The sequence below is a fragment of the Miscanthus floridulus genome, chromosome 4 (genome assembly GCF_019320115.1).
Source record: "Miscanthus floridulus cultivar M001 chromosome 4, ASM1932011v1, whole genome shotgun sequence".
Taxonomy (NCBI): Eukaryota; Viridiplantae; Streptophyta; class Magnoliopsida; order Poales; family Poaceae; genus Miscanthus; species Miscanthus floridulus.
The window spans coordinates 114058160-114083797 of NC_089583.1; the positions used below are offsets into that span (position 1 = coordinate 114058160).

The 25638-nt window shown below is 46.0% G+C and overlaps 1 protein-coding gene and 1 pseudogene across 2 annotated transcripts; one reads left to right on the forward strand and one right to left on the reverse strand.

The window, feature by feature from the left end:
* The first annotated feature begins 2524 nt into the window (after window positions 1–2524).
* Window positions 2525–6060, forward strand: LOC136552702 (uncharacterized). Of its 2 annotated transcripts, XM_066544266.1 has the most exons (4): window positions 2525–2778; window positions 2889–2966; window positions 4989–5337; window positions 5433–6060. In XM_066544266.1, the coding sequence occupies exons 3-4, from the start codon at window positions 4990–4992 to the stop codon at window positions 5958–5960; spliced, it is 876 nt and encodes a 291-aa protein (XP_066400363.1). In that variant the 5' UTR covers window positions 2525–2778; window positions 2889–2966; window position 4989; the 3' UTR covers window positions 5961–6060. The 2 variants fall into 2 exon arrangements, with proteins under 2 accessions (XP_066400363.1, XP_066400362.1); XM_066544265.1 differs by lacking the exons at window positions 2525–2778; window positions 2889–2966 and adding an exon at window positions 2976–3956 and having other exon boundaries at window positions 4042–5337.
* Window positions 6061–23267: 17207 nt separating this feature from the next.
* On the reverse strand, window positions 23268–25067 carry LOC136552703 (E3 ubiquitin-protein ligase EL5-like; annotated as a pseudogene).
* Window positions 25068–25638: the final 571 nt, after the last annotated feature.

Here is a 25638-nt window from a genome sequence, read left to right on the forward strand (position 1 = left end):
ATGGATGAGGCGGCGTCCGTGACGCTGCTGAATCCATTCCTCGGTGCCCGTGCTCCCCGCGTTGAGCTCTCGCCTGCAGGCGAACACGTCGCGGCAGCGTCCTCATCGAAACACGTGTCTAGGGTCCACGGCCGGTGGGTCCTCCATCCCACCAATGGCTACGAGGACGCGGATGCCGCAAGCAGAGCCATCAAGCTAGAAGATATGAGGGACGTGTTCTTCCGTGAGATCGTGCTCTCGGCGCTGTCTGACGCCGCCGGCCGCGAGTGCGTGGCCATGGCCATGCTTGGGTGCTCCACGGAGGTGGCGTTCTGCCGGGTTGGAGTCGACGGCGCATGGACGCTGCTCGATACCAAACTGGAGTTCTCCGTGGGGTTCATCGTCTACTGTCAAGACAAGTTCTGGACGATCGACTGTACTGGAGAAATCTCCGTCTGCAGCAGCAACGCCGCCGGCGCTACTCCAACCGCGACGCTGCTACCATTGTTGTCGCCACCTATAGGTCTCTACCTCCGCAGCTACCTGGAATCAAACGGTGAGCTGCACATTGTGGGTGCCATGGTGAGCACGTTCCACGAGACACAGAGCTTCACCTACAGCAGCGCGATCTACAAGTGCAACCTCTACGACCGTACGCCGGAGTGGTCCAGGGTGAGGGACATCGGTGATCAGACACTCTTCGTGTCTAAATATTTCAATGAAAGCTTCAGTGGAACAAGTGTATCCAAGTACAAAGAGAACAAAATCTACATGTCTGAGCCATTGTATGGGGATCCATACGACTTGGTCCATCGACTGGAGATCGTTGATATTGCTATCTGTGCATCCAAAATGAAGCCCGTCCAGGAAAAGATGTAGGGTTCCGAGGCTTTAGGTTGAATTCGACCCAATCTCTGAAAGCTCTAGAGTTTGTGAGCCTGCGACGCCGTGCACTTCGTGACTGTATTAAATTCATAAACTTTGTTTTTTTGGATTAAATGTCACTTTAACGTTGGTATTTAATTTAACAGTATTGTTATCTTATCGTGCGATCCGTGTGTTTTTAATATAAATTGTTAGTTATCTTATAGCAACCCACGGATACGCTACCTAGTGAATTAAAAGCCAAAAGGTCCACACAAAAAAGATCCAAGAAAATGGAAACAAAGAAAATTAAGTAAATTAATTGTAGAATGGTTTGCAACAATGAATCAAGTTGCAGGGCATGGAACTGCTGTCCCTACATTCTCACGGGACAAAAGCAAAAAATACATACTTGATCAAATTAATATAAGAAGAATCTGTGAGCAGTGGAGACCTCGAGTGCATGCTGCCTTTCTCGCGTGATCAGATTCAGCTGGGTGGCCAGGCCAGCTCCTGCAGCATCGCGATCTGGTGTATATACACATTTATTTGCAGAGCCCGGATTTACTTAGGATAGCGCACATAGTCGTCCCTGCCGGCGTCGGCCTCCTGCAGCCCCGCCATCAGCAGCAGGCCTAGCAGCACTAGCGCCACCACGGCGCTGCTCACCTTCTTTGCTGCGCCTGCCATGATCGATCGGCCGACCGAGAGATCGATGATGACTTGTACTTTATTCTTGGTGGCGCGGCGGGCGCTGCTGTAATGTTATGTTATTATGGCAAAATAAAGATCTTATCTTAGCTTATTGTATAGGGGGCGAACCTGGAAAATTTGAGTGGACACTAGGAAATTTAGGGTCCACTGGTTTAATTTGTTCGTTGCTATCATTAGTTAAGGGTTTTCCGTCCCACGCCCCCGCCCGCTCGGGAAGAGACATGCAGCGTGGAATTGCCTTCCTCGTTCCTTACGGTAAAAGATCGCCCGAAATAGAAACTCCCGATTCAAGAGTACCAGTGCAAAATATTCTAAGCAAAAACAAGTCTCTCTTCCCCATCTAAAACAACACATGCAAGTGCGCACGTCCATCCAATGTAAAGAATCTTACGATAATACGTGTATGCAAGTGCGCCCTGTTACGGGAATACTCTTACACTTTGTATGTAGAAAAAAAACAACGTTTGAAGTTTAGGTTTTATGTATATATAGGTAGCGTGTCCGTGCGTTGCTACGAGACAACTAAATCTTTTGTACTAAAAACACACGGATCGCACGATAAGATAACAATACTGTTAAATTAAGTATCGACGTTAAAGTGACATTTAATTCAAAAAATAAAGTTCATGAAATTAACACAGTCACAGAGAGCGCGGCGTCGCAGACTCACAAACTCTACTGTATAGACTTTTTCATGATATGGCTAAGATAATATTTTATATTGGCAAAAAGAATTATCCGATATTCATTTCTTTCATTGTAATCCATTTATCTGGACAATGTTTGAGGTGAGTCCAAAATCCGAGTGGCCAAATCCATGGCAGTCCCAAACCTTATACGCTCGTTTGGTTTGATACCAAAGAATTGGTGCGCCGAACCTTCCAGCCGAATCGGCGGCGGACACGAGACGTCGAGCGCCAATATTTTGACTGCCCTCACGGCACTCCTATTGCCCTCCTTCTTATTTTACAGTATCACCCTCCCACCGACACAGCAGCCACCACTTCCCTCTAATCCCCTCCTTCTCCGTCGTCACTTTTCACGTCCGCCGCCACTTATCTCCTCCGTCGCCTGTGCCAGTCCTGAACCTCCACCAGTCCATGGGATCCCCAAGTCCATCACTTGTTCCTATCGCAGATTAAAGGGACATATCCTTCCATCCCTACCTTCATAACAGATCCCTTAATCCGTTGGGGAACAAGGAGCATCTTCCCTCATCTGGTGGCCTCTCATCTCCGATTAATCCATCTATTCCTACTAGCAGTGTTTTCCTCCTTCAATCATCCATCCATTTTCTAGGTATGAGTGTCTAACCTATCATCCGTCTACAGATCTGCTGCAACAAAGTGCAGAGGAAAACATACCAGGTGGCAATCGCCCCAGCTAGATCCGTTGGTCCACTCCTGGAGGTAAAATCTTTCAAATCGAGTTCCTTTGGTCTCTCTCTGAGTCTCTACATGGCTACAGGCTTACAGCAAGTTACTAGATTGTAGTTGTTCAGTTGTTGTTCTTCAGATTCCCAACTGCATAAGCCCATTGCATATTCCTCGGTTAAGATTTCAGCATTATTTATATGATGGTTAAACAATTCACTTTGCCCATTAAAAAAATCTAGATATAACTGACAATTGTTTGATGTTAGTTCAAATCATTTTAGTTTAGTTCCATATGTTAGTTTTAGTTAAACCGGCCCGTTCACTAAAGTAATATAATTTATTGGCTACTATACATGCCAAGTACTACTTCCTTTGCCATTTATTGCTTGTGCATATCAAAAGTTATTTTAATTAACTTGCTGCTGATACATGCTTTGCATTTTATTTTTCATTTTTTGTTCCTGCACATTGCCTACACGACTACACGCCTACACCTTGATTGGCAATATTCAGCAAAAATTCCTCTATTGCTGTATGTCGAGGCAAAAGGCCTTAGCTTTTTTTGTTCTACTGCTGGCCTTGTGGTGGAGGAACAAAAATCAGAAGAGGAGTACAGCCAAACGCATAAAGTATGCTCCACTGGTGCAAAGGGATATATGGCGTAGTAGTGAGCTAATTAGGTTGATTGATACCTCGGACAGAATATGTATGCATGAGCTTAGGATGTCCCGGCCTGTATTCTACAAGCTTTGTGCTCGGCTTAGGGAGAGGGGACTATTAGTTGACACACTTCATGTTTCAGTAGAGGAGCAGCTCACAATGTTTCTAAAGATTGTTGTGCAGTACCACACATATTCCTCTGTAGCAATAGCAATGTGGAGATCGGGATGGACAGTGAGTACGTACTTTAATACCGTCGTGCGTGCCATTGTCAAGTTAGCTCCTGAGCTAATTTATGTGAGATCTATATCCACGCAACCAAAGATCACTGAGAGTCCTAACTAGTTCTATCCATATTTTGAGGTAACTCTCAATAGTGTAAGCAATATATGTTTTATATGCAATTTTAGATATAAATGCTTTGACACATGTTTGTCTCTGTACATAGGGTTGTATAGGAGCACTAGATGGCACTCACATCAAGGCATGTGTGCCTGCTAAATCTGTGGATAGGTTTAGGGGCCGCAAGTCATACCCCACACAAAATGTCCTAGCAATTGTCGACTTCGACCTACACTTTACATATGTCCTAGCAGGGTGGGAGGGATCCGCTCATGATTCTCTCGTGCTGCAAGATGCCCTTTCTCGTCCAAATGGACTGAAAATTCCTAAAGGTATTCATGGATTTTGAAAATTGTGACATAGTCTCACCGTTATGACGTCACATTAGGCATTATGTTAACTTTGGTTGTAGGGAAGTTCTATTTGGCCGATGCTGGATATGGCACTAGGCCAAGCATATTACCGCCCTACCGTGGAGTTCGCTATCACCTAAAAGAGTTTCATGGAGCCCAAGACCCAAAATGTCCAAAAGAGCTTTTCAATCACCGTCATTCCCAACTTAGGACAACAGTTGAACGAGCATTTGGTGCTCTCAAGAATCGCTTCAAGATTCGTAGCAACAAGCCATTCATACCCTTGAAGTCACAGGGCAAGGTGGTCATTGCCTGCTGTGCCCTTCATAATTGGATACTAGACGATGGACCTGATGAGTTCATATATGATGAGCCAACTTGGTACAATCACCTACCAAGGAGTAAGAATCATGTCTCCGATCGACAGGCTGATGTACGTGAGTGGGCTACGAAGCATGATTCAATTGCCCAACAGATGTGGAATGATAGACTTAATAACGATGTTACCATTGACAATTAGTTAGTACTTGGCTACTTGCTGCTGTCTTTTGGTTTTGTGTAGTTTGGTGGGTGTGTGCTTGTACGCATGTAAATAATATTACTGTTATGCTTAATGGATTACCTTTCTTTCTATCAAACAAAACATTATTTATTATATGTTTAATAATGTTTGTTATTTACTTTTAAAATGTATTCTTAGCATGGGTAAGGAAAAGAAAGATGGGAATGCAGATGTTGGATCTCGTCAGAAGTACAAAACATGGACTGATGACAGCACCGAGTTCATGCTTCAGCGGTATATTGACTACCTGAAGGAAAAACCTGCTACCTCTACGTGGAAGCAACACCACCACCATATGTGCGCAGAAGCTTTAAATGCTAGATTTGGACTTGCAGCTACCACACAACAAGTTGATCGCCATTTTAGGGCATTCAAGGAGAAGTGGAATAGGATAAAAGTAGCTATGGACAAGAGTGGCTATGGTTTTGATTCAGGATCGTGCAAGTTCAATATTCACTATTCAGAGAAATCACCTTCCAAGCTTGGGGTAAGTGTATCCGCTGCATACATGTACGTTTACTTTTTCATATAATGTGTGTAGACTCCAAGATTACTGGGCTCACTTGTTAATAATTATTGCAGCCTGGAAAATACAACTATCTTGCTCGACCTATTAAATTTTTCCATCTTATGGAAGAGCTATTTGGAGAATCTGCCAAAGCTAATGGATCCTTGGCTATTGACCAGTGCACTGTGGATGCTAAAGATGATAATAATAGATCAGGGAGTGATGAAGTATATACTCCTGAACATGCTGAGAATGATTCAGACACTATTGCTCTTAGATGCACACCACTTGTAGGCTCTAGTTTCAGCATTAAACGAAAGAATAAGAAGTCGCCTGGGAAGAAGCATGTAAAGGATAATGCAAAACGTGCTAGAGCAACAGGGGATGATGAAATAGCTACAAGTATTGCTATGCTTGCCAAATCTATCGCATCAAGTTGCCCTGCAACTACAGATCCGTATGCTTCAGGTGGAAAGCATATGGATGCATTGACTAATCTGGTGTTATTTTGGGTATTTTGGACATGCTTCATGTCGTCAGCATATGAACTTGTTTATATGGTTAGGATTTTAGTATCTCGTTGTATTATTTTAGCACAATGAATATTATGATGTGGTCTTCTTAGATGAAGATAGGTGTATATGATGATCTGTACATGCACATAATATAGTAATATGCTATCTGGACTTAATCTGTGATGTATATTGTGATTATTAGATAATTGTATGTGTTAGGCATTGAATCATGGACCTTGACATATATATTTTGGCATCAAACCAATCAAGGTCCAAAATTTTGGCTGTCCCAGTTTGGCACCCAACCAAGTGCTATACCAAAATTTTTGACAAAGTTTTGGCAACCAAATTTGGCATGCCCTAGTTTTGGCAGGGCAACTTTTGGATCCGATCCAAGGCAGGCCCAAAGTATAGAGGACGAGTTTGAGTAGCTTGTTTGGTCACAAACGTGATAGTTGAATACACGGCGGGGCGACCATAAGCGGAACCCGTCGTTGCCGACCAGTCGGCTGACGCCCCCCCCCCCTCCGCACCGCGAATCTGTTATTGGGCTGCTTTTTTTCTTGAGCGGCCCACACGCATGATTGGAGCAGCAAAGGAAGTGGTCCATGCTAGCAGCGAGCAGAAGGCGCGTGCGGCGGGACTGGAGCTCTAGGCCCATGTGCATTAGGACTGGATACACATGATGTTTACGTAGTATATATATATAATGTTCTTTGTGTCAACATAGAATTTTCGCCTCTGTGCTAAGGACACACGCAGCAAGCCAGAAGGGTCCGCTCAATGGAGCAGATCCACCTAGCTTCAGCGCAAGGGTGGTCGATCTTGCGCAATCATCCCAAGACGTGCCAGTTAATTTGACCCTGCAATTGACAAGGAGAGAAAGCTTATCGGTAATTAAGGGCAGAACGTGCCGGTGTTGCCAGACAGTCCTGAATGTGCGGCTTTGAGAGCCGATATGAGAGAAAATCGACTAAATAGCCAATCCCAGCATGTTCACAAGAATGAATCGATTAAAGCTCGTGGGGTTGTATAAGAAGGACCGGTTATCATTCAGGATAAATGTTGTTTAAGCAAATATTAATCAATGGCAATAAGATATCAATGATGATTGGTTTATACTGAGCCAATGATTACAAGTAACCAAACTCCTTTTATTTAAAGAAACAACTCAACACCTCTTAACCATTTAATAAAGGTAAATCTAATGAACATGTTAGATCTCATCTATCGCCATGACTAGTGGGGCATGAGGCAGAATCATGCAGGCCGTAGAAACAACAATAGACTCGATGACCCTAACTCATTACTAATATCAGTGGGGCATGAGACAGAATCATGCAGGCCATAATACCATAACAAGATCATGGGGCTAACGCATCTTTCAACTTATCTCTACTTCAATGATCTCGTAATTTTGGAATAAAAGTAATTTTATTCCAAAATTATCATGTCTTCATCAACAATGGGTCTACAGTCATGGGTAGAGAATCTTGATCTGGGGTCTACTGTTTATCGCTGCCTATGTCAGCTCATGAGCCCATGCTTCACAACTTTTATGAGAGCATCATCGCTTCACGGGCACTTGGATTCATCCTCCCAGGCTGGCTATAAAATGCCTATCCGCCCCCGATGAGAGCAGCTTAATGATTTAGCTATGTTTCTCTTCTACCTGCCCTCTCAAGCTCTGACTTTGCCAAACCCTCCATGGTCCATCTTTTGCTATGGAGGTTTTGAGTGGCTAGAAGAATTCTTATGTATAGGGCGATTGTGTCGCTCGTTCTAGCGCCTTGTCGAGCAAGAGGATTAGCTATTGTGGCTAGAAGAAGTCTTGTGATACCACCTGAGTCTTCTCTCCATGCTAGCAAAGCTGTTCTAGTGTTTACAAGGGCTAAAATGTGTGGACACTTTCTCCTTGTTTGCTTCATCAAACACTCGCTGGGAGAGCCACAGGCTTCTTTCTCGTAGTTCCCGATCTGCCAAGCGGGCGGCCTTTCCCCTTCTCCTGGTAGAATTCCATTATCCGGCTGATGTAACCTGGTTCATGATGACCTTTGGCCTTGTGGGGGCCTGGACTCCCTTCAATTCAAAGAAGTCTTGGTGGGTTGATTTCTGATTAAATGTAAATTCTTCGCATCCATCCCACGACGTTTCGTAATCTGGGGAAGCAATAAGTCTGAATATGTTATCTCTTCGTTATCTCTCCCCTAAAATTCTGGAGTGCCGATCCGTTTCCATATCTATTTTTAGTTTTCATACCCTCGGCGAAATCTACCTCCTCGCCTCCTTAGGCTATATATGCGAGACATGGCTGGGGCTCAGAAAACTACCCGTCTCATCTCAAACCTCCTGCGTATTTAGTATAGTCCCTGCTTTTCTGTAGGTTTAAGATCATGGAGAATAGCAAGAGGCTTGCTGAGGAAGTTCTTAACGGGTCCACATCATCGCGCCAGCGTCTTCATCGCCGAGAAGGTGCTACTTGGGATGTCTCCACCGCCCCAGAGCACAGGGTTGACTTGGTTCAACCTTCAATATCGTCTTCAACACTGACTCGTCGCTAGCTTCCTAGTTGTCCAAGGAGGCAGATCGATAATGACGATATAATCACTTCCATTGATCAGACTTATCAAAGTTTAACCAACTGTCTTTCCCTCACGGAGTCGGCTCTGGCCATGATTCGATGTCGATCACCTCCCATGGCTGATTCGGTGGAGGATAGGTTGGCCAAGGCCGAAGCCAGAATCGTGGGTGAGATACCTGTCATAGCTCTCGCTTCTTTTCAATTTCATTTTTGAGACTCTGATTGTCTTCCCTTTGAATCCTTTAGATCTGTCTGCTCAACTGGAGAGTCTCCGAATGGCTGTGGAATACGCGATGGGATTCATCAATGCTAGAGGCGTCGTTCTGGTGGTTCGTCTGCACGACATCCCGAACCACGTTAGGAAGGTTGCTTTGCATGGCGTTCGCCATGGTGCCGCTATGGCGTTGGTATCTACGCAAGTCCACTCTGGCTATGAGCTTTGATTCCTTCCCCATGGTTTTCTAGCCACGTCGCACTCTAGGGATTATGAAGGCTTGATTGAGGATTTTTCCAGTGTTGCTAATTCCGTAGCTCTTATTTCTCAGGCCGATGGTATAATAGCCAAAGTGTTTTTCAGCACATAGTTTGTAATAGGTGATATTAGCAAGCAATCTCTCCGTCTCAAGTGATTTTCCTTTTTCTCTTGTATAATATATGTATCACTTTGTCCGTGTTTGCTTTGTTCCTATTGGCGATACATTCTGTACCGGCTTTTACCCTTGTGGGGTTTTCTTCGCATTAGAAATGATACCTTTCTGGTATCGGCTGTTAAAGCTGTCAATCGAGTAAATTGGTTATCAAATACTAATCCAAATGTTAGGGTAATATTCCTTCAAATATTCTCCATTCGATTGCTCTATCGAATTCTTCTTCTCCTCCCAGTGTCTCCAAAATGTACCAAGCGCGCAACGCCTGAGCCGATAAGGTTTCTCCTGATTAGGCGACCATACCGGCTATTTCGCCTTTTGGTCGTCATAAGTATGTCTTTGAGAGCATCTCTAGATCAGCCGGAGAAGTCAATAGCCCGCAGGAGCTGATGCCATTTGACTATAAATACCGAGAGCGACCCATGATGTTCCAAACTTAAAATCCATATGTCAACGCGTACCTCATGTAGAACCGATCATATTCTCCATTGTTTACTCATGCCTCCTCCTTCGGCTGAAGAGCCGATTTAATACAGCCGATCTAGGCCTCTAGTTCAATCAAGTCTGAAAACACGACTTTCACTAAGAGAACCCTTCGATTTTCTACCTTTCAGTTGCTCGACACCGTGTTCCCATCGTCATTAGTGAAGTGGTGCTTTGCCTTCCATTAATTGTCGTTGCCTTTTACACGTCCCGAGGCGTCCGCCTCTTCGCTTCAGGTCTTCAAATACTGGCTAGTGGTTTCAGTCTCGAATACATCCCCACTTGCAACTATTCCCTTCTTCTCCGCCTGCCAAAGTCCTGTAGCGGTTTTTTCTTCTCTTTCGTAGATCCAATCATCCCTCATGGCCAGCGAAGACAACCGAGGCAAGCGTGAGGCAGAGGAAATCATGGAGGGGAATATGTCGATGAACCAGCATCTCCGACGCATGAGGTGAGATTGACATTTCTTGTTTGTGATGATGAAAAGTTCTAACTCGCCTATAGGTTTGTTGTGAACGACAGTCTCCGTCCTCTTCCTAGGGCCGGTGGGCCTTCCAACGCTGCATCTTCTTTTTTGGCCTCGTCGTCGGATTCTTCTGACTCCTACAATGGAGACGACGCCTGGCGCTACCTTCATGAGTGGAGGATAGCTCAGAATCGCTATTCTGAGGCGACTTGCGAGAACGGCCAACTGGAAATTCGCCTTGGGGTTTCTTAGGCCGCCCTTCATGCGACTGAGGAGGAGGCCAGCGCTGTTCGAGCGCGGCTAGCTAAGTCTGATGCCACGGTTGCGGGTAAGATAAATTCTAGGGATGCCTTTTTCTGATTTCCATTATCTCTGTCTTGATAGTCCTTTGTTCCTGTGACTGTCAGCCCTGACGGTGCAGTTAGAGTCCCTCCAACTAGAAGCGAACGTAGCCGCGAAAGTTGTCAATGCATGGGGTTCCCATATTGACGCTCGTCTCCAAGACATCCCGGCCTGCGTTCGGGAGATCGCCCTCCACGGTGTTCGTCAGGGTGCGGCGGTGGCGCTGACCACGGCGCAAGTCCAAACTGGGTACGAGCTCTATGCCATGGAGACCGGTTTCCCAATGGGTGATGGCCCTAAGGAGCGTGAAGACCTGCTCGAAGAATTCACCACGACCGTGAAGGCCATAGTAGACATCACATCCGCTCAAGATGTAGTGAACAAGGTCTTTGATTAGTTTGTTCTTAGGGTAATCCATTGAATAAAGACCCCTGTTCTTCTATGGATATGCTTCAATGCAATGCCTTCATATATGATTACGAATGTTTCTTGCTCTTTTTGTTTTTTGCTCTATAGGCGATACACATCGTATCGGCTTTTACTGTCTTTGAAGATTTTTACTCTTTAAACTAGAGGCGATACCCTCCTGGTACCGGCTATTGGAGCCGAGAACGAATCGGCTATCAAATTCATATGTCAGAATAACATCTCTTCATGCATTTTTCATTCCAAAGATCAAACGATCGATCAATCCGAGTCAAGCATCCTATTAAGCAAAACAGAACTTCTCTTAAGAAATCCATTAACTCTGAATCGCACTTACACTTTAATTCAGCATTCACATACATCGGCCTAAACCCATTTCTAGGACTCAATGTTTATTTTCCCTTAACTCAATGGCCGACACGACGCCACGATTACTGATTAAAACAAACTTTTAGAGCCGATTGCTTGAACCGGCTATTGGCCTTCATTATTAATCCTGATGAAGCCTCCTTCCCATATTTTTCCAAAAAGGCATTCGAAGTCTCCTAATTCCCAAAACACTGGATCAGCTGTTGCGATGCTCACAGACTCATCAGCGCGAACCACCTCGACATCATCCCCATGCCATTGAATCAAACATTGATGCATGGTTGATGACACGCAACAGTTTGCGTGAATCCAGTCATGACCGAGGAGTAAACTGTATGAGCCTTTTCCATCGATGACAAAGAACATGGTGAGCAGAGTTTTACTCCCGATTGTTAACTCGATGTTTATTGCCCCACGGGGTCTTAGATGTATTCCCTTCGAAGTCTCTTAGCATCATGTCGGTCTCAAGCAAATCTCTTGGTCCCTTGCCAAGCTTATGAAAAGTAGTGTAAGGCATAAGATTGATAGAAGCACCTCCATCCACCAACATTTTGTTTATCGGCTTCCCATCAACAAAACCTTTCATGTATAAAGCCTTCAAGTGCTGATGTTTGACTGGCTTATCAAATATCACTTGGTGTGTAACCATCAACTTGGCAACCATCTCTTCATACTCTAATTCATCGAAGTCTGAGTAAATTTCCTAATCCGCCGGAGCTCTAAATTCTAATGGCAACAGAAAAGCTATTTGGATATTAGTCGATGGTTGTTTCTTATCAGCTATTTGCTTGGTATGCCACACTTGAGTTTTACCAGATGGCTGAGCCTGTTCCATCTCCTTATTCCTTAGGAGTTGCACTCTTCTCTTCTGGCTTCTTGTTAAACCTCTAGGGCACCATTGGCCTTCCTATCAAACATGTTCCCTCTGGTTATTTCCTTCTCTATGATCAGCCTAGTCTTGGTCAACAACTCTCTTTCCCAATCGATCATGAATACTTTTATTTTTTTAAGCGCCGATCTATGTTATTATGATGATATACATTCTAGGCATGGATAGACCGGCGGTTGATTTGAGATTGCCTAAACTCCCAATATTGATTACTGCATTCTGGACAGTCATGTCTGGCAGATAATTTCAAACCTTTGTTCTAGTAGTATTTGAAGAAAGGACAATTCCAGTGCAATTCAGCTTGCTTCCTTTCATACCTTTCTTCTTCCAGTTGATGCTAGTATTTTTTATCCTCTAACCATTGCTGATGATCTTTTTCCTTCTACCGCCGCCACTTATTTAATAGGATCCGAGATGTAACTCGTGGCCTCGTCGCTCCATCCTTTGATGTTCCTCCTGCTCGTATCGGCTCTTCTGCTGATCACGACATTTTTTAATTTCTTTGTATTCATCAGCCGATATTTGCATCTTGGGATCGACTGTTCCATCTTTTCTTGATTTGGCCGATGTTAGGACCTTAGTTTTTCTTTTGTATATCCCAACATCAATCATATTTTGATCTCCTAGGAAAGGATTATCATCAACTTTCATCTTTTGAGGCGTATTGAACTTGAGTCTCCCTTGCTGAATAGCCCTCTGTATATGCTACTGGAAAATTCTGCACTTATTAGTGGAATGAGAAGTAGCATCATGAAACTTGCAGAACTTCTTATTCTTCAACAGTTCAGGGAGCAACATAACATGATTGTTCAGCAATTTGATCTGGCCCTTCTCAAGTAAAAAGTCAAAGAGCGTGTTCGATTTCGTGACATCAAAGTCATAGCCCTCCTCGACTCCTCTTTGCCAAGGATTTGGCACCATTACTGTCTTCTTGCTCCAATTCCATTCAGATGCAGCAACCTCCTATTCATCATCTTCATAGCCGTCATCTACTAAGTATGAATCATAAGCTTTAGCTATGGTGGTATTCTTCTAGAATCGAGTGTCTCTGCGCATACTCTGGAATTAGCTATTGAGCGTTGCTACTCGTTGAGCCAATTGACCCAAGTTGTCAAATTATTATCCTAGTAGCTTTTCCTTCCACATTGGTAGTATTCCTTGGATAGCTAAAGCAGCTAGCTGATCATCGGCCAAACTCAATGAGAAGCACAAATTCCTAGTCTCTTGGAATCTCTAAAGAAACTCAGTGCCCGATTCATTAGTCCCCTGTCTCATGGTCATCAGATCGGTGATCTTCTTTTCTCCAGTCCTAGTGTAAAAATATGTATGAAACTTCTTCTTCAGGTTAGCCTAATTGTGAAAGCTCTAGTTTGGTTTTGGTGAATTAATAAAACCCTAAGTGCTAACCTAGTTTATCAAGTGATCATGACATAGGTAGCACACTTCAAGTAGAGAAGCTAATGAAGATTATAGCATGACAATGGTGATGGCATGGCGTTGATCAAGGGCTTAAACTTGAAATGAAGAAAGAGAAAAACAAAAAGCTCAAGGCAAAGGTATAAACCATAGAAGCTATTTTGTTTTGGTGATCAAGACACTAAGAGAGTGTGATCACATTTAGGTTTGATAGCCGTACTATTAAGAGGGGTGAAACTCGTATCGGAATACGGTTATCAAAGTGCCACTAGATGCTCTAACTCATTGCATATGCATTTAGGATCTAGTGGAGTGCTAACATCCTTGATAATATTTGTGAAAATATGCTAACACATGTGCACAAGGTGTTTGCAGGGTTGAGATGGGTTTCGGCGCTTTTGGGAAAATAGAATGCCTATTTTCTATTGCGCCGGATGCAAATTCTTGGTGTTTGGCACATTGGAGCAAGGGTGGAAAAGATAGAAGTGAGAACAAAGCTGATGCCAGCGTCGGTCCAGTGACCAGACACTGGATCTAGAAGCACCGGACGCTGACTGCCTGCGTCCGGTCGCGTTGACTATCGGTACAGTGGCTAGGGTTTACCACCGGACGCTGGGCTGCGTCTGGTCGAGGTGGACCAGACGCGTCCGGTCGAGGAAAACCAGGTTTCGACCCTCACTGTACTCGACCGGACGCTGAGGTTCCAGTATCCGGTCAGTTTTAACCAGAGCGTCCAGTCGGCGTCATAACCGTTGGAATCTGACGAATAGCGTTTGAAGCCGATGACACATGGCATCCATCTGTGGACCGGACGCTGAGTGTAGGGTCCGGTCAGTATGACCGGAGCGTCCGGTCAGAGCGCGTTTTGCCCAGTGAAGGGGTATAACAGCTCTATTTGATGGGGGCTCTATATATAGCCCCATGGCCGGCTCAAGGGACCTCTCTTGCACATTTTCATTGATATAGCAACCTTGTGAGCTTAGCCAAAGTCCTCCCACTCATCTACATCATTGATTCATCATCATAGTGAGATTGGGAGTGATCCAAGTGCATTGCTTGAGTGATTGCATCTAGAGGCACTTGGTGTTCGTGTTTCGCTATGGATTTCTCTTGTTACTCTTGGTGGTTGCCGCCACCTAGATGGCTTGGAGCAGTGAGGATCATCGAGCGGAGGTGGTGATTGTCTCTGGCTCCGATCGTGCTAATTGTGAGGGGTTCTTGACCTTTCCTCGGTAGAGCACCAAAAGGTACTCTACTGGATTGCTCGTGGCTTGTGTGATCCTCATCTTATGTTGGTTGTGCGGCACCCTATTGAGGGTTTGGCGTGTGATGCCAATTAGCGCGTGAACCTCCAAGTGAGTGAATCGCCACAATGAGGAGTAGCTTGCCGGCAAGTAAGTGAACCTCAGTAAAAAATCATTGTGTCTATCTTTGATTCCGAGGTGATTGGTCTCCATTGTTATTCTCTCTTGTGATTGATTGGCCCCTTCCTCTACACGATGGTATAACTTTCTTGATCACTTTCTTTACATTATCACAAACTAGTTGTCAAACTCTTTAGTGTAACTAGTTGTTAGAGCTTGTTTGCTTGGTTGGTGTGGCTCTTTAGTTAGTATTTAAGAGCACACTAACATAGGGTAATATCTTTGCTATTATGTGGATAGACACTATCTAAACTAGAATTGTGGTAGGTGGCTTGCATTTTGAGTAGGCTAGCGCAACACTCGCTTCGCCTCATAATTATCTAACCGATTTGTTAAGTGTTGTTGTAGAAATTTTATTAGGCTATTCACCCCCCCCCCCTCTCTAGCTATTAGGACCTTTCAAATTGGTAATGGAGATGACTGGTAGTGACGAGAACCAAGTGAAGGCTGGCCCTGACAGGGATAAGGAGAAAAAATGAACTCGATGGGCATCCTCAACTGATGCTTCACCCAATTGTGTAAGATACCGACTGATATGTTCTATTGTGCTTGTACTATCTTGACCAGTGAACTTGGCGAACTTTGGGAGCCTGTAATTTATAGGAAGAGCGACCAAATTATACCATTCTGGATATGAACGTTTGTATGAAAAGGATAGCCCCTTCGGCTTCAAACCGAATTGATTCTTCATCATCTCGGTCACCTTCAGCAGCAACTCATCAGCTTGCAGATTTGGATTTCTCGATACTTGCTGACCCATCTGTGCATTGAAATCTCACGTGCCTTGATATCCTAGATTTGGCATCATGTGGAGGGTGTTATAATCCGTGACATAGTGATAGCCTTGTGGAATCTCAATCTGTTGGGTCCTTTGCTGGCTTGCTTCTTGAAGTCTCTGATTATAGACATAAGAATCTATATCTCTATGGATCTTTTGAATTGATGATGCTATTTTTGAGCCGACGACGGTATGTGGCCTGATATGCCAAAATTAATCATCTAGGTTCTGACTTTGTCCCGTCAGCTATTGTACATGTTGTATTGACGGTCCAGGATTGTACTTGTACCTGATTCGTAGCAGTGCCTGGAGTTTGTTCAGATGAACCTTGAAGTGTCTGGACATCACCATTACCAGCTGGTACTACTTCTTGATGGCTGGTACCGACTTGATTAGTCCCTTAAGTTGACAGATCTAGAATATTGTAACAAGTCGATCCAACCTGACCAACTAGAATCCCATGAATCGCCTCTTTCATGGCGTTGTGAAATACGTCAACGAAAGCTTCATTGCGGCTTGATATGGCATCACGAACAGATTTGTCTATGGCTTCTGTAACGAAACACCTGTCTTCAGCTTCAACTATATCTGTCTGCCCGTGTAGTAGAACCCTTTGTAGTGGAAATTTCTGAATAATTGTGTTGTCACGTGTTTTGGTGTAGGACAACAAACACTTCTTCTGAAATTCTTCTATAGCCTTGCCAATGGTATCCTTATCCTCATCAGGTAGGTCTTCATAGTGTACCATAAGGATGTTGTTGTTGTTGTGAGCTACCATGACGATTGTGGTGTCCCACCGAGCGTGCCAGGAAATATGTGACGACACAGAATTTTCGCCTCCACGCCGAGAACACACGCAGCAAGCTGGAAGGATCCGCTCAATGGAGCAGATCCGTCTAGCTTCAGCGCAAGGGTGGTCGATCTTGCGCAATCATCTCAAGACATGCTAGTCAATTTGACCATACAATTAACAAGGAGAGAAAGCTTATTAGTAATTAAGGGCGGAACATAACGGTGTTGTCAGACAATCCCGAATGTGCGGCTCTGAGAGCCGATATGAGAGAAAATCGACTAAATAGCCGATTCCAGCATGTTCACAAGAATGAATCGATTAAAGCTCGTGGGGTTGTATAAGAACGATCGGTTATCATTCAGGATAAATGTTGTTTAAGCAAATATTAATCAATGGCAATAAGATATCAATGATGATTGGTTTATACCGAGCCAATGATTACAAGTAACCGAACTCCTTTTATTTAAAGAAACAACTCAACACCTCTTAACTATTTAATAAAGGTAAATCTAATGAACATATTAGATCTCATCTATCGCCATGACCAGTGGGGTATGAGGCAGAATCGTGTAGGCCGTAGAAACAACAATAGACTCGACGACCCTAACTCATTACTAATATCAGTGGGGCATGAGGTAGAATCATGAAGGTCGTAATACCATAATAAGATCATGGGGCTGACGCATCTTTCAACTTATCTCTACTTTAATGATCTTGTAATATGAACTGTTCGTGAAAGCATTCGATATCGGCTAAACAGCCGATTCAGGTATAACGCACAGTTAAGGTCATGCCTTCTCAAGAATAAGTCTACTAACTAACGATCCCAACTCCACGGTGCCAACAGTGGGTGAGAGGCAGAATCCCACAGGCCGTGATGACGGGCCATGGAATGGTTTTCATTAACTAATAGATCTACTCAAGATCAGACATGCTTTAACCGCACGATATGCACGATTAAGATTGACGCAAAACAGCTGATAAAAACATAATTCATCGCTTAAGACGTAGATTAGATCAGTTTTAGATTAGCAAACGATGAGTTCAACAAGATATAAGGCCGATCCAGATCAATCTCAATCGAGCAGAGTGATATTACTGTAATTAGATAAACAATAAAAGTAATAAGCAATATCGGTAACTTACTAAATCTACCAAAGACTGTCATACTAAGATAGAGCTGATAACTTGACCTTGATCTAATTCAAGCAGTGGGGTGTGAGGCAGAATCACATAGGCCATACTTGAATTAAACAAGAATCGATAACTAGCCTATACCAGAGTCGCAGTGGTGGTCAACCGGATCGATGTAGCCATACTGAACAGAGATATAAACCATGACGGTACTTACAGACAAGCAATGGAGGTCGATCGAATCAATGTAGCCGTACTTGCTGAAGAACTCACCGAAGATCTACTCTACTCCTACTCCTAAGGGGTGGCCAGGAGCCGAAAAAAAGTAATTGACTTTGTATTTGATTGATTGTTGTTTTTACAATAGCCGAGGTTTGGTATTTATACCCGGAGTCTAAACATGAACCTTACTCGAGTACGACTCAATACAATCTTTGGTATAATGAAAATATTCCTAATTTAAGATAACTTGGACTCTAATCTTTTTCTTTTTGTAGAGTCCAGGATGTCTCAGTCCCAGTGCCGATCGTAGCCTCTGTCGTCATCTGCTAGCGCTATCTGAAGAAAGCCGACTCTAGTGCATCCGAATCAACTAGTTCCGATCTCCACGCAGCTGATTCCTTGATGATGACATGATTTTCGGGAGCTTCCGAACCCCTATAACTCTTCTTTCAAATTCTGGTGTAAACATTATGATGTATTTTTTTATGTCCGCAAGTAGAAATAGTGATGTTCTACTATGTATTTTGTGATGTTCAGTAAACATACATTGAATGTTCTAGCACATTTTTTTGTAATGTTCAGGTAGCATTTTTCTTCTTTTTATTTGACTCTAATTAATTATTTCACTAATTTTATTATTTTATTTTATATTTTTATGATATTTGTGATGTTCACGCAGTATATATATGATGTTCTATGCTATATTTAGTGATGTTCGTGTAGTCTTAATGTGATGTTCTACGATGTATTATGATGTTCGCGTAGTATACATATGATATTCTATGCTATAATTAGCTATATTCGTGTAGTCTTAACGTGATGTTCTATGATGTATTTATGATATTCGTGTAGTATACATATGATGTTCTATGCTATATTTAGGGATGTTCGTGTAGTCTTAATGTGATGTTCTACGATGTATTATAATGTTCGGTGGTGTTTTTTCTTCTTTTTATTTGACTATAATATATTACTTCACTAATTTTATTTTTATTTTTTACATTCCATGATATATATAATGTTCGCGTAGTATACATATGATGTTCTATGCTATTTTCTGTGATGTTCGTGTAGTGTTAATATGATATTCGACGATTATCTTTAAATACAGGTTCATCATGAGATAAATGTACGTTAAAATTTTTTATTGAAATATATCCATGTGGAGTCTTGTTTTGAAGAGTTTTTTTTTTTTTTTTGCAAGAAATACGATGGTGCACTCGGATTTTAATTAGGATACTTGGTTTATGAGATATGAGATTTTTATCTAAAAAGAATGAGATATGTGTTGATGTCAGCAATTTCGGCTTTTAGCGCATGGCTGCTGTTTGGCACTAGAATACAATAAACTGGGCCCAATTTGGTCAAGAGAATGAGGGAAGAAATTATTTTTTGGGGGAGAGGAGGGGGGTCGGCGGGTGGGTCTGTGCCGACCCGTCGGCACCTAGGGGCCCCGACCATAAGTACCGCACGCAGCCGGAACCGCGGAAGAGATCAGCTAGTTCATTATGGGCCGCGAATCCTTGGGTTGGGCTTCCTGGTTGGGGCTTTGCGTGGAGACGACGGCCCATCTGCCTGCACTGGCTGTGAAGTGAAACCTTCCGCGCCATCTTCAGAACGGCTGCTAAGTGCTCACAGGTGCTCATGTTTATTTGGGACCATAGTTATTTCTTTGTATGGTGGGACAGAAATGTCAAATTCCATTTTCACATGGATACAACAGTCCATAGCCGAGTGGCTTTAGGTAAAGTCACATGATTATGTGTAGCTACGTATTGTAAAAAGTTAGAGAATTTATGTATAAAAAAGTTACTAATATTTATCATACTATACTAAACAGATGTCATCGGATTCGTCACCGAATATATTTTCATATTATATTTATGTGATGTCATAAATATTGATATTTTTATCTATATATTTGTTAAAATTTAGATACTTTAATAAAAAAATGCATCTAGAATTGTGTTCTTTTTTAACAGAGGCGATAGTACAGATTACGGCGGCCTACTTTGACCGAGTACAACCGCTAGTGAAGCAACATGGGCCGGCCAAGCAAGAACTACTAGCAGCGATGACACAAGCCCGCAACGTACCCTTCTTCGGCAATCGGCCTCAGCCGCCGTCTCACGTCCACCCGCTAATCCGCTCGCGCCACGACCGCACGACGTGTCCACCTCCTTTCTAGTCGCTGCCGACCTGGCGGCCCTGCGGCAGTGCGGCGGCGCCTATCTCCGACACGGCCACACGCCATGACCATGCTCGCCAACACGAGTGCTCCACCGGTGGCTGCGCGTCGCGGTCGCCGGTGCCACCTGTACCAGGACGCAGGACGGATTCCAGCGTTCCACTCCTCGCCCGCCTCGCACCTGGCGCGACGTTGGGTAGTCGGCGTGCACGTTACGGTGCCTCGCTGTGCATCTGCATGCCGACCACGAACCCCTCCACGTGGACGGCTCTAGTTTTCCCCCCTTTTTTTCTCTTCGCATCGCGTATGCAGAAAAGATCCCGCCGGCAAACGCCAGCTCTGTGTTGACACAGTGACGAGAGGGTAGGAAGCTTCGAAAGCGCAGCCAGAAGCTGTCCGAATTCTCAATTCAGAAGAGCAGCCCCAGCCGGTGGACAGCCCCCATCCGCTGCAACAATAGTGGCTGGACGCCTGGACGAGTCCTAGGTTTCTCCCTCCGGAACACTTCTTCGCCGTCGTTGGGACGGTGCAACTGTTCTCTATTCTGCAAGACCGCAAGTATATACGGAGCACTTGTACTTTATTCTCCCAAGCTCCAAACAGATTCCAAGACCGCAAGTATAATGTAGGCAGGCGCTCTCTGTCCCCTTGACCCATTATAATGCGCGTAGTGCACTATCTAATGGTGATGTCAAAGACAAAGCAGCCCTAATCAACAGGCTTTGGGACTCTGACCCAGTGACCCCCATCATTTTGATGGTGGCACTCGAGAGAGAAAAAAGAAAAGAAAGGCTGCCGCAGCGCCGGCGCCGGGGGCCGCAAAAGAAGGCACCCCTGTAATCAGTGTGCCTGTCGTATCTCATCTCATGACGGTCCTGTGCTGTCCGTCGTTTCAGAAAATTCAGAGCCTGCCTGCTGCCCTGTGCCCGTGCGTTTGTTTGTTGTTTTCCGGTTCTGCTGCACATGCCTGCAACTGCGTCCTGCTTTCAAGGGATCGAGAACAAAGGCGGCCCCGCGTGCGCTGCACACCAGAGGCCAGAGCGTAAAAAACGGCTACCCTCCGCCTTGATTCGCTCGGAATATTCAAGACCAGATGCAGAACCTGCCATGGATCATGATGAAGGTGAGAGCATAAACAAGTTTGGCCTCCTTCAAACGCAGAAATATATCAAACCCGTGAGGGAGTTCATGGCTGACAAATTCAAATCAAATTCAGGCTCAGCCATGGCATATGTCGTCCTCCATTCTCCATGCGACCATGCCTAGCCGACGATAACACAACACGGTCTCATAAAGGTCAAATTGTAGGAAAAGGTCAACATGGCTATACCGTTGTAAGTTCACAAGGAAATCCATAAGAAGCTGCTATAGGTTAGACTTTGACTGCTACTATTTCCAGGTCATCTTTGTTAGACTCAAACAATGTTTCAACTGCTGCAGCGTTCCCGCGTGTAAGCATGTCCAACTTAGGAAAGCGACGCAATCGTGGATAAGGATAATCGCAATTGTCAATCCTTTTGGAGAGATATATAGGTATTATATTCCTGACACGCCCGGAATCTCAAGCTTATTCTGCCCCCCCTGCCACATCTTCAGAATCCTTTTATCTTCCAAAGGACAGCATCAGATTATACTACTACTACGACACAACGAAGAATCATGGGGGCAAAGGAACCTGTAGGCTGTAGATAGATATCGATGAACCTTCAAGAAAGCCAGCCTCCTCGTGATTGGATTTAAGCCTGAAGAAGGAGCTCGTCAAGCAAGGTGTTAACGATATCGGTAAGCAAGGGCAACGCCACATGATTCAAGGGTTGCAGGTATTGCAGTATGATGACGAAGAGTAGGTCGAAGACTGCAGCGAGCAGGATGATATAGGATTTATATATTGACATGTCTGCAAGAGAGAACCCATCATGAGATGAACAGAACAACGGAGAAAAAGATCGAAACGCAAGAACACGCAGCGGATGCATGATGCAAATGTATATGGACACGGAAGCTTTAGTATCCGTGCTGATGCGTGCGCATTTGTCCTCGCGTGTGCTCGGCTCTGACGGCGAAATCGCTCGCTCCGAAAGCGAAGAAAAAAGAAGAAGAATTGCCCTGACTGCGAGCTATGGGCTAAGGCCGCTATCTATGGCCCCCACGAGCGCGACACGTTGGTGCGTGCCTATCCGTTGTGGCGGTTTCGGTTGAGCAAACCGAAGTTTCCTTCCTGCTGCATAAATCCACATCGATCGTGTGGCGTCACGCACATCAATCGTCTCATTTGTTTTCCCAGAGCAGAGTTTGGTATAGTCCAGTATGATAATGCTGGCGATTGGCGGATTGGGCGATCGGCTCATCGACCGTCTCCATTCGCTGGTGGCCTGGTGCTGCCGTTGCTGTTGCTTGTTCGGCCACCTGCCTGGCCCGGCCATGCTTGCTGCTAACTCAACTATCTTCTCCTTTCGGGTCAACTCGCTTCGCTCCTTTGGGCATACAACTGATGCAGCCAAGCCACAATGCATGACGCAGTTACTGGGCAAAACATATATGTTTTCTGAAATAAAGAAGCAAAGCATGCAATTATGCAGGATTATGGCATTGGCTGCGTTGGATTCTTGCGGCTGGTGGTTCAGACTGAGTAGTCGCTTGGAAGACAAGTGCAGAGAATGTTTTCAATGGAACTGGTGTTTTGGTAGTGCATCAGGTGGCTGCGGTGGTTGGTAATGGCGCATTGGGTCATTGGCCAGGGCGTGGCGGGCACAACACATGTACACAACCCCAACCTACCTGTGGGGAGTTCCAGGAACAGGGTGCGGTCAGACACACATGTTCTTCTCAGTCTTATCTGCCGTCAAATCTGCAGTTTTGGCGGGTACAGGGCGAGGTCCCTGGGCCTCCTGACAAATGCGGCGTTGTGACTTGCTTAGACGCTTGTGGGGGAGAGATAGGCGACAGGTTTGTTTGACAGCGGCAGCTTGTGGTCAAAACAACATCGACACGCGAGTGACGAAGAGAACAAAGGTGAATGGATATTCTACTCCTGGCAGCTGCCGCAGGCCGCAGCAGACGATTAAACTGAAAGTAACCGACTGCTGAATTCACTGCATGCGAGAACAACTGGAGTGGACGTCCAAGCTTTGATTTTTTTGCTTTCGATTTCTCTCCCCAGTTCAGGCTCTCGGTGTGTTCGCTGGTTGATTTCTGGATTGATTTGGACTGGCTACCTAGTGCTGATTTGTTGTGAGAGAAAAATACTGTTGCTAGGTTGAATAAGCCTGGTTGAAACCAACAAACGAACATGGTGTCCACACGAGGAATTTACATCAGACGGCTATAAGAATCTGTACATTTCTCTCTTTTTGTTTGGTTGATCATTCTCTCCCTATCGGAGAACACGTACGCGACGCGAAGAAAGGAAGCAAAACTTGTGATGTCACACATAAGGAAACGCCACGAAAGAAACCAAGCAGCCTCACGAACCGGGCTGCGGCGGCTTCACCGGCCGCGACGACGCGCTACTCTCGCCGGCGGCGGCGGCGAGGCCCATCTCGATGTCCCCGCCCGCCTCCTCCTCTTGATAGTGATGATGATCGCAACGATGCAGCGGCTGCGTGGGCGGCGTCGCGCCGCCACACCCAATCAGCCTCAGCAGCCCGCCGCACGCCCGCGCGGCCTCGGCGGCGGCGACCTGCTCCTGCGTCGGCGCCGGCAGAGGACGCGCCGCCGCCGAGTGGTGCTGCGACTGCGAGCGGCCGGTGCTGACCTCGTCCTGGGAGCCGAAGAAGAGGACGTTGGTGGGGAAGTTGGGGTAATCCGGGTCGGCCTCGGGCGTGGGCACGGTGGGCGGCACCTGGCGGGTCGTCGACGGCGGGGCACCGGCAGAGCGGGCAGGTGGAGTGGGAGCGGAGCCACATGTCGACGCAGTCGACGTGGAAGCCGTGGCCGCACCGCGGCAGCACGCGCGCCGTCTCCCCGGGCGCCAGCTCCGTGATGCACACGGCGCAGTCCAGCGCCTCGCCCTTGGCCACCTCCCGCCGGGGCAGCTTCGCCATGGACTTCTCGTCGAGCCCGCCGTCGTAGCACCACTCCGTGGCGCCGCCGTCCGGGCGTGTCCCGCCGCCACCGCCGAACACGACGCGCAGCCACGCCCTGACGCCGCCCGCGTGCGGTGGCGGCGGCGGCGCCCCGCCGCGGTACCGCTTGGCGCAGAGGAAGATGTAGAAGCAGAGCACCAGGGTGAGGAAGACCGCCGCCACGGCCGCCAGCATCGTGATCGCCGCCGCGACCGTCGTCGCGGTCACCGCCATCGATCGATGAGCCGATCAGCCTCAACCGCGCTCTCTGCTCGGTCGTTCCGTTCCCTTTCCTTTCCTTCCCTTTCCTTTCCTTGGAAGAAGTAGAACCTTACGCTCCTCGCCTACGGAAGCAGGAGCCTTTGCTGGTGTACCCTTCTGCTCCCGGAAGCTCCTCGACGTTCGCGCCACGAAGCTCTTGAAGGCAATAAATGTTTTAGTGCTCGTGTCGTGCTGGGGCGTTGGGAATTCGAATGATTAGCGCGGCTACTTATACGAGGGCGGCGCGGGAGTGCAAAGGATATAGTGCTCAAGGCCGGACCAGGGGGGGCCGGGGCCGGGAGAGAAGAAGGCTTGGGCTTGGCTTGGGTTTGGAGGGGAAGGTGAGCGAACCGTGGAGGCTAAGACCAAAGAGGCCTAGCCTTGGACTGGACCTGGAGGAGGGAAAGCGAGCGAGGAGGACGACGACGGTTTCGAAAGCGTTGACGCGAGCGCGAGGCGGCTGTGGAATCAGCAGACCTGGCGCGCGCCGTTGGAACCTCCCGTCCCTCCCACGGCCGTCGCCGTCTAGTCCCCCCCGTGATGGCGTCGCCGGCGTACGTCCTGGCTATAGCGCCGCTGCACGGTTGCATCAGATGCAACCAGACGGGCCGGTGAGCCGCGACACCGACCGCCCGCGCGGGCTCCGCCGATGATTGCTGCGCACGGCCACTGGCAGGCGGGGCACTGTAAGTTGACGTCCGCACTCCGCACTTGCGCCAATCCGTTCGGCTGAACAACAAGCCGGCTGGTTCGGCTTTCTTTTTAACAGTGTTTTTCTCTTTCACAACATTTTAGTCGAAACAGTATTTTTCAGTGTAAACAGTGCATTTTCTATACCAGACGAACAGGACCCGGCTGGTATGAAATGCACTGTTTATGCTAAAAAACATTGTTCCACCTGAAATGTTATGAGAGAAAAACACTGTTCTGGCTGGAAAAAAAAACCCAAACAAGCCAACTTCTTAGGTCCCGTTAGCTTCACTGAAAAAACAAGCTGAAAACATTGTTCCGATTGATTTGGTGTGAAAGAAAAAACACCGTTTCAACTGAAAAAATAAGCTGAAAATATAGATTATAAGATAAGCGAACAGACCCTATGGTCAGCCGAAGGCCCCATGGTCAGCCGAACGGGGGCAGATCTGTCTGTACCATGCATACCGTGCGCCATGTGTTCTAGCGTGGTCTTGGTCTGTACTGTGTTCTTTTGTCGAATGCGCGCCTACTCTGCACCATGTGTAATGCTCGCTGTGTATAGCACTATAGCAGTAAGCCAGTCAGTGAA

Excerpts from the sequence above, each read along its gene's own strand:
- LOC136552702 (XM_066544265.1), top strand. The coding sequence starts at position 4,945 with ATGTTTAATAATGTTTGTTATTTACTTTTAAAATGTATTCTTAGCATG. Across the intron at positions 5,338-5,432 it reads AATCACCTTCCAAGCTTGGG|CCTGGAAAATACAACTATCT; the intron begins GTAAGTGTATCC and ends TAATTATTGCAG.